Here is a 13,785-nt window from a genome sequence, read left to right as displayed (position 1 = left end):
TTTCCTGCTTTTTAAAATCAGGAATAGCCTTCCATGTAAAAACAGGCAGATTTAATGCATTCTTTCCCATAGCTGTTGTTTTCTACTTTATCAGTATATACGGCAATGTGTTTTAACTATTCCAATACAGCTGAGCATGTAGAGTATTTCCATGTATTTTATTGAGGAAGGGGGTCTTTCTCTCTTTTTTCTTTTTTTGCTATTACATATCATACTGTAGTGAGCATCTTTTTACATATATCCTTTAGCAATTGTTTGAATATTTAGATAGGCTAGATTCCTAAAAATAGAAAAGCTGAGGTTATTTCTGTGCATTTAAAATTTGACAAGTACCTCAGATTGCTCCCATGGTGTTTATGCCAGTCTCCACTTCCCATCAGTGGTATAAAAATGAGGATTACCCCCTCCACCCTCAATATCCCTGAGTATTATCCATATTTTTAATATTTGCCAATATGTTAGAAACAATATATTGTTTTAATCTGTATGATTTTGAACATCTTTTTATATATTTATTTGTTATGTATGTTTCCTCTTTTGGAAATTGACCTAATGTATTTTTTACCCAGTTTCTGCTTTTATCTTTTTCTTCTTAAATTCTAGGCACTCTCCAATATTCCTAATAATTATCCAGTATTGATAATTATGTAGCAGACTCTTTACATGCATTATCTGACTTGAAACTCATAAGTAAATAATATCCTCATTTTAAGATAATCTTCAATCTTCATTTTCAGATAAGAATCTGAGGCTCAGATAGTTATGTAAAGTGTCCAAGTATAGTGAACAGGCACTGTTAAACCCTGTTGCTGGGATAAGTAGTCTGCCAATAGTTATCGCAGTCTTCAGTGTGTATTTACTTTGTCCCAACTATTCTCTATCAGTAAAAGAGTAAATTCAGCAAATTGGCTATTTGGAGAATTGATCAAGTTGGCTATGTGAAAACTGACCAAGAGTCCTCACCTGCATATGTAAAATGACACTAAATAAGTGGAAGAACCCTAGAATTGAGCCTAAGTTTTCTAATTAGTATTTAATCGCTATTTTTCTCTGCTGCCTCACACATTCTAAACTGGAGATAATGAGATGGATGGGGACTCAGTGCAATGAAAATGTATGTAACAAAGTTTAAATTATCTGAAGACTGATGCTATATATGATATACTAATTAGATCCTTTGAGAGAAGGTATCAGAATTTACCTGAGGGAGGCTGGTTAAATCATGAAGTTCTAATATAAACTAATTTAGTTCTAATAAAGTGCTGGAATGGACTGATTTAAAAGTTTTACTTTGAAACTGTTGTTTCTTCTACTTAGAAAGTTGAAGTTAAGATAAACTGTGGGCCTTGGGATGACACACAGAACTAACTCAGGCCACTCCATTCTCAGCTTTTCCCCTTGGTTCCATCTGTATGGAAAATGCATTTGTGATCTTTATCCAGAGTACATTTATTCTCTTTATAGTTTTTGAAGTGACAGGTACCAGAACACAGACCTGGGTCCTACATTCTAGACATTACCATGCAGATGTAGGTGAATTCTTTTGGGTTAAGAGGGGATTGAGGGAGTATCCTGGCAGTTCAGTGGTTAAGACTCCACTCTGTCACTGCAGAATGCACAGGTTCAATCCCTGGTTAGGGAACTAAGATCCTACATGCTCAGCCAAAAAAAAAAAAGAGGACTTTGAACGTTGAATTGATTCTGCCTAGTAGTTTTTGTTTTTTAAGCAACAAATAATCATTACATTTTGTCTTTTGTATATGAAAGAAAAGGTTTTGTGCTACCATTGATTGTATCTAGCATTTAAGAGTCAGTATGATATAATCTTTATATTGTAATGATGGGTTTTGAGTTTTATACATCAAAAAAAAAAAAGAAAGAGATGGGGAATATGTGTAAATCTATGGCTGATTCATATCAATGTATGACAAAACCCCCAAAAAATAAATAAATAAATTTAAAAAAAATAAAAATAAAAAAAAAAACAAAAAAAAAAAAGAGAGAGAGATGAATTGATGGATAGGTAGGAGGGATAAATGGACAGATATGTGATAGGAAAAGATAGTAAAATGTTACAGTAGAAACTGGGTAGTGGATATATGGATATTTATGATAATATTCTTTCAACATTTTTATGTTTGAAAGTTTTCATAACAAATATTGGGAAAAAAAAAAAAACACCCTGAAATTTAGACCTGGGTCTACCTTTTTTCTTTTTTTGCTGCACCCTGCGACATGTGAGACCTTAGTCTCATAAGCTGCACCCTCTGCCCTGAAGGCATAGATTGTAACCACTGGACCACCAGGGAAGTCTCCTAGGTCTACTGTCTAATAGCATTGTTGGGAATTCCCTGGTGGTCCAGTGGTGAGGACTCTGAGCCTTCACTGCTGTGGGCCCAAGTTCCATCCCTGGTTGGAGAACCAAGATCCCACAAGCTACGTGGTGTGGTCAAAAACAAAATAGCGTTGTGATCTTAGAAAAAGCCCTTAATCTATGCTAGAAATTAAATAACATGATTTTCCTATTTTAAATTAGGATCAAATAATACCATGTATAGGGAAGTAATTTGAAAAGTATATTGTTCAATAAAAGTGATAAAATAGTACTGTTATTCCCCCTCTTGATGATTTCAGTAGCTATTCTTAGTTCACATTAGTTTGGAGAAAGGAAGAAAATGTTTTACATGGCTTTCTTAATGAGAAAAAACTCCCATACAGTCTTCAGCTCTCCTGTCAGTGGACAGGAGGGTCTCAGTTCTCTCTGAAGGCCACTGTCTTTATATTTTTATATAAAAAAATAAGCTTGTAAATCAAATTGCTTTCTTTTTCAGGAAGCAGTAGGGGACACATTAGAAGAACTGTGGATCTCCTACAATTTTATTGAGAAGTTGAAAGGGATCCATGTAATGAAGAAACTGAAGATTCTCTACATGTCTAATAACCTGGTGAAAGACTGGGGTGAGGCTAGCTTTTTGCTAATCTTCTACCTCATGTTTATAGCAAATAGCCCAGTAGGGAACAAGATACAATTGAGAACATTTCTTTCTCAGCACAGAGGGAAATAGCTATATGAGTTCCTATATTTCATCTAAACACTTGACATTTACATTTAAATGGTTACTTAGAAATGATTGTAAGGTCCTGGTCCTATTAATCATGAAAATAAATTTCAATTATTGTCCAAAGGCTAAAAGGAATCAGCTTAATAATTCTTAGGTGGAAGACTTATTTAACATGAAATTGCTTTTCTTTTTTGTTGTACACCATCCATTTAGCATTTTAAAGCCCTGCTGTGTGCCTTGAGCCATGCCAAGCTCTTGAGATACATAATTGAATAGGATACTATCCCTGCCCTCAAGGAGTTCACAGCTTACTGGGCAAGATTAGTTTATGAGTTAATCATTCAAACACTATGTGTTACGTTCTACAGTAGAGGCTTGAATGTACTTAAGGCTTTAAGTATTCAGAGATGAAGGGATGGACAGAGACAAAAGCAGTCTAATTTAGCTGATACTGATGCAGTACAGTATAGAGAAGACCTCCCACTGGAGGTTGATTGGTTGATTCTGAACCTCATTTCTTCTTTGTATCCCATCCTTAGGCTAAGGCAAAGGTAGAAGAGGTATGTCACCTTTTCTGTAATGTCTTCAGAGAATGGCTTCCTATGGTATAATTTCCCCTACTTCCTTCAAAATCTTAACAAGTTGTTCTGAATAGTCACAAACTGAGAGCTAGTGATGTTGGAATTCAGCCCCTAAAATCATAATGGTAAAACTTGCCATTTTAATATGTAATGTATTCTTTGTCCTTGCAGCTGAATTTGTGAAGCTGGCAGAACTGCCATGCCTGGAAGACCTGGTGTTTGTAGGCAATCCCTTGGAAGAGAAACATTCTGCTGAGGGGAACTGGATTGAAGAGGCAACCAAGAGAGTGCCCAAACTGAAAAAGCTAGATGGTGAGTGACTGTGGGCCAGCCTGGAAGTATTTTCTTGGTGTAAGAATTGAATTTGTAGCACGGAATCATGAAAAGCAGCAAAACTGAAGAAAATGATAGGTTATCTCTCTTCTCCAAGGCCATTTCTGCCCATAGGAAATTTTATGATCTCAGTTTGGGCCAGAATGAGATGAAAAACTTCTAGGATCATCCCTAAACCAAAAGCTTATGAGAAATCTGGGTTTATTCTCAAGTCCCAAAGATATTATATTGCTAAATAATTAGACATAAATGGTAAACAGTTGCTTTTTCACAATTGGATCAAAATTGTAGTGTTTTCTCTCCTCCTCCTCCTCCCTAATTTTAGTTTCCCAATACCTAAAATTAGAGAAGGAAATGGCAACCCACTCCAGTATTCTTGCCTGGAAATTTCCATGGACAGAGGAGCCTGGCAGGCTACAGTCCATGGGGTCACAAAGCATTGGACACAACTGAGCAACTGAGCACACGCACTCAATACCTAAGATTGGTGACAATGTCAAGAAAAATCCTTGACTGATTGGGTTCAAGTCCCAGTTCCACCACTTATTAGCTTTTTTGTCATGGGTTCAAGTCCCAGTTCTACCACTTAATAGCTTTTTTGTCATTGTGCTGGTTAATAATTCATCTTACCAAACTTTGTCATCTAAAAACTAGAAATGATAAAAGTCACAGAACTCTCTGGGTCATTCCTCCTCCCAGTGGTGCTATCAGGAAGCCATTCATGCAGTATGTTCCCTTTTTTCCCTCTGGTTACTTATCAAAGGGTAAAATAACAAAAACTGCAGACTGCCTCTTGTAGGAGGTATAGGAATAAACATGAAGAGGCAAACAGGTTTCTTAGAAACTGGTGATGTTCTAGTTCTTAAATTGGATGATGGGTATATAAAAATTGGTTCTGTTATTCTTTAAATTATTTATATTGTACCTATATGAAAGAATGCTCATAATTTAAAATAAAATAGCAGAAAAGAGAGGGTATATTAGAATCTTGGACTTTAGCCTTTTTGTGTTCCAACTTTGGTTGGACTCCAAAACTATTTGAAATCATTTGTCTTCCTTTCTGATTGTGCACAGAAAGTGAATCCCTTCCATTAAGAATAGAAAAGAATCTCTTATGTAGACCCTGAATAGACCATGCCACATTTAGCCTTTTGGACCAAGTATTGACTTCAGGCCAGTATGAAGAGCCCCTGGAAGAATGACCTTGATCTACCTTAAACCAGTGAGATAGAACATACATGGCCACAGCTGCTAACAAGCCTATTTTTGTTCCTCTTCAGTTGCTTGTAAGAAAAATTGAGAGATGTTAAAGAGCTAAAATGAAAAAGACAGACTATACCAAATGTTAGTAGAAAGTGGAGCAACTAGAACTCTCATAACCTGCTGGATGGCAACATAACTTGGTATAACTTTGGAAAACTAGCATTATCTGCAAAAGCACTACATACACACCCCTTATGACCCAGCAAATTTTCTCCTAGTTACATACCCAAAAGAAAAGAGTGTGGATGTTTACCAAAAGGCGTGTATGACAATGCTTATAGCACCACTATTTTAATAACTGTAAATTGGAAACAACTCAAATGCCCACCAACAATAGATAAATAAATTATGACATATTCGTACAATGGAACATTAAACAACAATGAGAATGAATGAACTATAACTTCACACAATGTACATGAATGATACAAACATATTGCTGAGCAAAAGAAGCCAAACACAGAGTGTATGCAATATCATTCTATTCATAACCAATTTCAAAATCAGGCAAAATAATCTATGGTGTTAGACATTAGGATAGAATATACCTTTTGTTGGGGGACAGTGACTAGGAGGGGGCTTGAGGAAGTTTGGGAGATTCTGATAATGTTCTCTTCCTAATCTGGGTGCTGGTTACCAGATATGTCTATCTTGGGTACATTTATCAATCTGCATACTTGCAATTTGTGTACTTTGTATGTGTATTTCAATAAGACATTCACTAGCCTCCACAACAGATGCTGTGGGAAGTACAGAGAGGTAAACTCTGCTCATGACCATAAAGAAGAATCACACAGGAGGCGGCACTGGGGTTGGTTCTTAATTAAAGCTTGGGCTTAGATGGGAGGCCATTCCACAATGGAGGAACTTTGTTAACCAAGAGTCCAGAGGTGTAGTGGTTTGTAAGATGAGTTTGGGAGACAGTTGAGTTGATCAGTTTATTTGGAGTGGAGGGTGACTGATTGAAGAGGTAAGACACAATAGTTGACTAAGGTCAAATTATGGGCATGCTTCAAATGCCAGAGCTCAGAAATGGGTTGCCCAGTGAGAGCCTGAAGATATATTTTGTTTTCTGTTCCTTGGTTCTTTTTTTTTTTCCAATTTATCCTCAATGTTTAATATCTGGGGGAGTAACATGGAAATTCAGATTCTGGCAATACTGGGATTGCATATTTTATTGTGAAAAATGAGTATTTCTTTGTGTTTAACGTACAAAGTTTTTCTTGTGTATAGGGCCTTATTTTTCTGCCTGGTACCTGTAGGTGTTTTTATTTGCAGCTCTTCATTTGGGGAGCTGAATATTTATAATTACCTAATCAGCTTGGAAATTCTTCTTCGAGGTTTTTTGGATAACTTTAAATTTAAAAGATTATTTTATGATATCATTTTATTATGGCACGCTTCACAACATCCTCAGGTTTACAGAAAAAATATTTTCATTTAGAATTTCACAATCTCTTGAGAATGACCAGAAATAATTTTCTTTTTAATTCTAGGTACCCCAGTAATTAAAGAAGATGAGGAAGAAGATAACTAACACTACATTTTCCACTTTGTGTTAACTTATTTAAATGTCATAAGAACAATAGATAAGTTTTGTATAGTTGTTTATTTTAAAGATTCTGTGTGGGGCAAATGGTTCTTAAAACAAACCTCTCATTCCTGTCTTTTATTCTCTTAAACCTATTCAGTATATCTCCCCCACACCACCACCAACCTTAAATATTCCAGTTCTCTTTTTAGAAACTATACATTTTCAGTTTTTGTTTTCAGTCCCAGTTACATACTGTGTGGCCTCATCTACTGAAACCTTTATAGACCAGTCATTTTTAATAACAAAAGAAATGTGTTGCTTTATTCAGTTTGTTTAGATTTTTTTTAGTCCAGGCATTTAAATATATATACTTAACTATTGAATCTGTAGGCCATCTTTCCTGAAGGTCCATCTCTTTATGACTCAGAGGCACAAATATGTCATGCCTTTGGTTTGGGAAGAGTTCCTCTTAGAAATACAGCAGCAGCCCTAGAATCAAGACACCAAAGTCGAATTGGAAAAGTTAGGGCGTTAAAAAGGAAAAATTAGTACCTTGGAGGCCTTATAAGCGCATGTTCTATTTACTTATTTTTTGTTCCACAAGTGTGTGCATTGTCAACTGGAATTTATGTTGTGTTGACCTGCATGTCCACTCAAGTCCTGTACACAATCAGCCAATTGTTCTGTGATCCAGGTCTGTGGTTAAAATGACTGTCATGATCACTCCTTTGACCAATACTTTGGCCTTATTACACATGTGGACCTGATCTTTAGGCACACTTTTTTGGTTTATAGTTCCTTATTTGTTCGATAAGGAAATGTATAAACCAGTAGTTATATTTGAATTGCTAGCTTAAATGTTGGCCTTTCATATTTTTTAAAATTTGCCCTAATAACTTCGGTCTGTTGACTGTCACATTGAAAGAAGTAATTGTAAAGGTAAAGAACTTAAAAGACTGGATCTGGTATCTTTCAATAAGTCAAATTTAGTATTTCAAAGTATATTTTTAGAAATGTTTAAGTTAAACAGCTCTAAAAATAAATTATGTAAATGGTTGTGGAAGGAAAAGAGATGTTTCATTATGGAATCCCAGGCATATGGCAATATTTTTAAGGATTGCCTCTTCTGTGAAGGATACTAGGTGATTAACCTCAGAACTGCAAAGCAATAGCTGGATGCAGAGTTTAGAATTTATCATATAAGAAAAATTGTTTTTGGAAAATGCAAGATATGGTAGTCAGTAATCCAGATGAAGTCCATAGTAGGCCGTGACTGAGTCACTGATAGATTGCAAAAAGGAAGTCGAGGCCCTCTGCCAAATTGTGCCTAAAGTCCCTCAACCAGAGACTATTAATGGTTGCTATTAATATTTCCCCATTTACTTGTGTAAAACCAGTCAAAGAAACAAAAGTAGTCCTGGCTTTCAGAAGTTTTCAGCTATTTTAGTAGGAACTACATGATTTCTCTGAATCACTCTGATAAAAAGGGACCACTGCTTTGACAATCAGTTCTAAATAAAAGTCCAGTACTTTTTTAGCTTCCTTATGCTCTTCCTTAGTTTGATAGGAAGAAATCTTTGCTCTGACTGGCTTGTACGTTCAGAGCCTTTGAGTATTTTTTTCCAAACCATAGGCAATGAGAATTACCCTTGGTGATATTTAAGGCCCGTAAACTAAGAGGGAAGACGATCTTCTTTTCTTGTACTTTGCACTTCATCTAGTAGGTAAGTTTGAAGCCATATTGCTATGCATGGATGTGTTTTGAAAAGTTTCGCTGGAAATGAATATAATAGGGAATGAATGAATGACTTCATATTGAATTTATTTATAAAATGGCTTACACTGTTAATGATTGATTTTTTTTGAATTCTGTAGTATAGGAACTAATTTTCTGTTTCTCCTTTTTAAAAAATTTTTTTTAATTGGAGGATAATTGCTTTATCTCCTTGTTTCCTAATGTCTTTTAATCACTGGTAGTTCTCAGAGAAGTGTAAGGTGCTTTTCTGTGTTCATTTCACACACAATTTATAATTCAGTTTCACTCAACAAATATTTGAATGACTTCTGTGCATCCTTTTCTTAGAATTAGAGCCAGAATTCATGTCATTAGAAAATGAAAGATAAGGTATATGAAGAAGTTCAGAATATTCTTTCAAATAATTCTTTATGTCATCCTTGACTGCTGCAAATTTAGCTGACAGTAAATGCCTTTGGTTTATGCTTCTAGGATTAGATATTTGACCTACTTGAAATGGATTCTGTGTTCCTTGTTTAAAGCATAATGCCATTTTAGTGGATCATTCAATTTCTCCTATTCCTGTAGTGATGGAATCAGTGAAAGTGAAAAGTGAAGGTCACTCGGTTGTGTCTGACTCTTTGTGATCCTGTGGACTGTAGTCCGCCAGGCTCCTCTGTCCCTGGAGTTCTCCAGGCCAGAATACTGGAGTGGGTAGCTGTTCCCTTCTCCAGGGGATCTTCCTGACCCAGGGATTGAACCAGGGTCTCCTGCATTGCAGGCAGATTCTTTACCAGCTGAGCTACCAGGGAATCAGTACAGTATTTTTTCACGGGAAGTTTTATTACAGCCTACCGAGGAATTCAGCTTTCCTGTGTTCCCTAACTCTTAAGCTTATGTTTGTATTACCTAGTCAGGTTTTGAAAGATTTTTGTGTTCCTTTAAACCAGAGTTTCTCAACCTGGCACTATAAATATTTTACGCTGGATGGTGTTGCAGGGTATGGCTGTTCCTTGTAGTATGGGATGTTTAGCAGCATCTCTGGCTCTTACACACTAGATGCCAGTAGAACACCGTCCCCAGTTGTGACAACCAGAAGCATCTGTAGACATCGCCATCTGTCCTCTGGGGCATGAGGGTGGGGACAGATTCGCCCCTGGTCAAGAACCAGCGCTTTGTAGCAACATTGCTTTTTCCAAGGTCCATTTATTTTCATTCTGTAGTCATATGCTACGTGAGTTGTTTCAGAAGAAAAGGTGATGTATTTGATAATCATAGATGGAAGAAAATGGTCCCTGGTGTTTTCCTTGTAACGCTGTTTTTAATAATTTTCATATAACATTAGAAACTCAGGGCTGGAAGGCTCAACTTAGGTTTTTCAGCAGGGTCTCTACTTTTATTGTTTAGCATTCTTATTTATCTTAGGACAGTAAGTGTTAACCTACCTCTCCTTACTATCAACAGATTCCAACTTTATGATAGATTTTGCTTTGTCTCTGAAGTTTAACATTTTGAGTATACTTTAGAAAATGGATCATCATTCTTTAGGTGTTCATTCTTTATTCATTGTCCAATAATGCACAAAGTTTGTAGACTGTAGCAGTCATTGAATACAGAAAAATATTGTATAAAATTTGGTAATTATATATGAAAGTAGCTGGCATAGACACTGATTTTGCATGTGATCAGAAGAATGTCTGGTCATGATAATTGGCCAGTAACTTGGTATGGTTACTGGATCTATTCCACAAATAGAGGTGGTATAAGACATGTTAATGTGGTTCCTGTGTTAGAAAGAGAAATTTTGACTTGAATAGATGCTTCTGATACCACTTACCAATTGGCCTGAATTAGAATAAGGAGGAATAAGAAATGACCCTTAACGGTTAACTTATCCTCAGAGTTGGTGATGTGTAAGTTGAGTTGAAGGTAGTTGTCTATGTGACCCAGAATCTTCCGGCTGGATTTTTCTTAGGACTAAATGGAAAATGCATAGGGCCTAGAAAGGTTGGATTAAGTGACTAACTTTAAAAAGAAAATTGGGAGGAAGTATCAGAGCATCAATGATGATTAGTTTGATTGTCTAACTGCAATCTGTCTGTTCACAAAGACCTTACATTGCAAATATTGGCAAAGGGAGAAAAATAACTGTTAAATTGGAAGTTATCCTTTAGCAGAAATCAGTTCCTTTGGCATGCATTTTATTTGGCCTGCTTAATATGTCTGTAAATAACTGAATATAAAACAAATTCAGTGCAGCAGAGCTGGTGCTTCTGACACAGCTGACTTGACCATATTCCTTTATCTTCACTTTAGCATGAGTGTTTTTAACTATAAAGTAAGTGCAATAAAAAAAAAGGGTATGTTTTTTAAAAAAAATCACTGAACTTTTAGAAATCCCTTCTTTACATCTCCATTCCTGCCTTATTATCAACCAGCGACTACAAAGAAAGAAAATGAACAAGTAGACTGAGTCTTACCTTTTTCTAACCTAAGATAAATTTTCAGTTGACATTTGGAGCAGTCATAACTGGATTCTAGTTAATTTCCCATATTGGGCCGGTTGGAAGGAACCAGCCAACCAAATTATGATCTAGCAAATTTAACGAGGTGGGGGAGAGGAAGCTATTTTACAGTAGATTTGCACTTTAAAATGAACTGGATGTTGGTGAAAAGTACTCTCAAAGGGCAGATGGGTAAATACCTAGCCTGCATGTGGATATTAGAGAATTAAAGCTCATTTTTGCTCATTCTGAGCCCACCAGAGCAGTAGTTGTGTGTCAACATAATCAGAGTCAGGATTTCCTTATTTCCTGAGTTGGTGTCATCTTCCATGTCTGCTACATGAAGTCATCCCTCTGGGGGATTTACTAAGTAGAATTCTGCTACTCAGAATGGAAACTTTGTGAGTTATCTTTCCTACATCTAGATTTTAAAAATTAATTTAGATGTTGGCTAGATTAAGTTGTGGCTAATGTTACAACGGTGGGATGTTCTTTGCTTTTTTGATCAGCAGGGTACCTGCCTCTGAGGTGCTATTGCCTAGAGGGATCAATATCAAAAGACCAGTGAGTTGGTAGCTGTAGAGAATATACATATAGGCAGCTCCTTCTCCCAGGATGTCAGTCATGGTCACGAGCATCATTCCAGAATCTTTGGCTTCTAGAACCAACTCCATTCTGAAGAACATTTTAACATGTATTAATACTTTGGTAATAATCTTTTATATGCAGGAATTTTGTAGCATGACTTTATGACTAAACTTATTGTGTTAAATTATTTAGAAACGTTGAGTTTCTGAATGTTATTTTGTGAGACTTGTTTTAAAACAGTAATAAATTGTGTTATTTTATAAAGAATCTATTTGTATCTTTTTTGGTTACTGTCCATTAGTTTTAACTAATACAGAGCAATTATGTGAACTCTCAATGATACTCAGTTCCAAAGAAATTCAGTCTTTAGATAACATTCCACACAGCTTATGTGTGAGAGGGAGAAAAAGGAAGGATTGACTCATTCCTTTGTGCTAAAATTATTTTTCAGTAGTTTACTACCAGTGATAATCACCTCCTGTCTCAGGTTTGTAAGTCTTACCCAGAAGTTCTCTGGGCACCACTTCAAATGACTTAAGATCCTGGAAGAAGCACTTCCAGAGACAGCAAGTTACTACCACACTTGGCCATTGCTAGTCCTCTCCTCACCTCCAGAAGTGTACAAGGTTAAGCTTGGCCGATAGACCCTTGATTTGTTGTCTGAAATGGCCTGGTGTTGGCCAGCTCTTTTCTGATACACAAGAAGCAGGAAGAACCCAGCAATAGCAGTAATATTACACATTTTCCCAGCACATATTCTGTGCTATCAAATATAACTTTGGTCACAGAATGGGACTGTAATGCAGTTTCTACTTCTTTATTCCACAGTTCTTTGGTTATGAGGATATGTTTCTTGCTATTGTCCTCCTTTATAAAGCACATTTTGAGCCTATAAAGAGAAAACCTTAATTCAGATCATAAATAGCATGTTATTTTCAGTTCATTGTTTTCTAGAATAAAGGGTGAACATCTAGAGTTCTGACATTGTTTTCTGCCATATATATGTATTGCATTAGTATGTGTGTGTGTCTATGTCAATATATGCAATTATTATATATAGTGAGAGAATCCTAAGTGATGACCTTCCCTCCTAAAATGCAATAAACTCTGCAGCCATAAAAAGATATGGTGTATCCCTATATACAGATAAAGTATGTCCATGTTGGGTAAAAAACATAAAGAACCTATTACTTCTTTTTGTTGTGAGTGTAATATGTGTATATGTGTGTAGTGGGAAGAGGGAGTATGTTTATGATGGCATGCTGGTGAGAAGGTGGGAGTGAGTGTGTAAAGACAGGATTGTGAGAGATGAGGAGAGTGTGTACCAGTGCCAAGCCTGTGGGAATACAGGAGGAAGTTATGAGTGGGGAAGAGGGGGAATGCAGACATGCTTGTGGAGGTAAGTTAAGGTTTGCAAATGTGTTGTGGGGGTCAAAGATGTGATGTGTGTGTTGAGAGAAGAAACGAAGATGGAGGAACAGGCATGATAAGTGAGGACATGAATGAGTGTACAGAAAAATATACCAATATAAAAATATACCATATACCAATTATCAGCCTTTATAAATAAGTTTACCTTGCAATCGTTATGCAGACCAGCTATAAATTTAAAGCCTTGTTACCATGGTAAAACTCCACTGAACTCTTATGTTCATTTAATCACTTCTGGATTTACTAAAATTTCAAAAGATGGGCAACTTCAGTCACTGAATCTCTGGAACCAAATAAACATGTTTTAAGTCATATTTCTCTTTTTATATCCTCTTGATATAAGTGACTGCTGTGATACTGAACCATCAATTTTATACAAGTATGATGAGTTATTATTCCTGTAGTGAAACATTTTTAGTTGAAAAAAAGATTTAAAAGGGCCCGGGGGGGGCGGAGGGGGGAAGCATTGCTAGATAACCTCCTAAACTCCATTTCAGGATTTTCTAACATTTTATAGTAAGTTAATATTTAGTTGTGTCTATTTTGCTTCAAACACTTGTCTGGTAGAAAACATGCAAAAATTGAATATATTGAAAGGTACTGCAACTTCAGATTACATAGTATGATATAAAGTTTAAAGTAGAAGAATTGAGGTTTGGGGTTTTTTTCAGTGACATGGTGAAGTCTTCCTAAGAAGATCATAGAGCTTAATTACACTGAAATTTTTCATACACTTCAGAAAAACAAGACAACA

The 13,785-nt window shown here is 36.1% G+C and overlaps 1 protein-coding gene across 1 annotated transcript in view; it reads left to right on the top strand.

The window, feature by feature from the left end:
* Positions 1 to 11,862, top strand: part of DNAL1 (dynein axonemal light chain 1) — a 41,725-nt gene extending 29,863 nt beyond the window's left edge. The window contains exons 7-9 of the mRNA XM_043920275.1: positions 2,832 to 2,958; positions 3,815 to 3,955; positions 6,736 to 11,862. Of these exons, the coding sequence (XP_043776210.1) occupies positions 2,832 to 2,958; positions 3,815 to 3,955; positions 6,736 to 6,776 (309 nt within the window). The 3' untranslated portion in view covers positions 6,777 to 11,862. The remainder of the gene's footprint in view (positions 1 to 2,831; positions 2,959 to 3,814; positions 3,956 to 6,735) is intronic.
* Positions 11,863 to 13,785: the final 1,923 nt, after the last annotated feature.

The sequence above is a fragment of the Cervus elaphus genome, chromosome 12, assembly GCF_910594005.1.
Source record: "Cervus elaphus chromosome 12, mCerEla1.1, whole genome shotgun sequence".
Lineage (NCBI taxonomy): Eukaryota > Metazoa > Chordata > Mammalia > Artiodactyla > Cervidae > Cervus > Cervus elaphus.
This window is presented reverse-complemented; position numbering and strand designations above follow the sequence as displayed.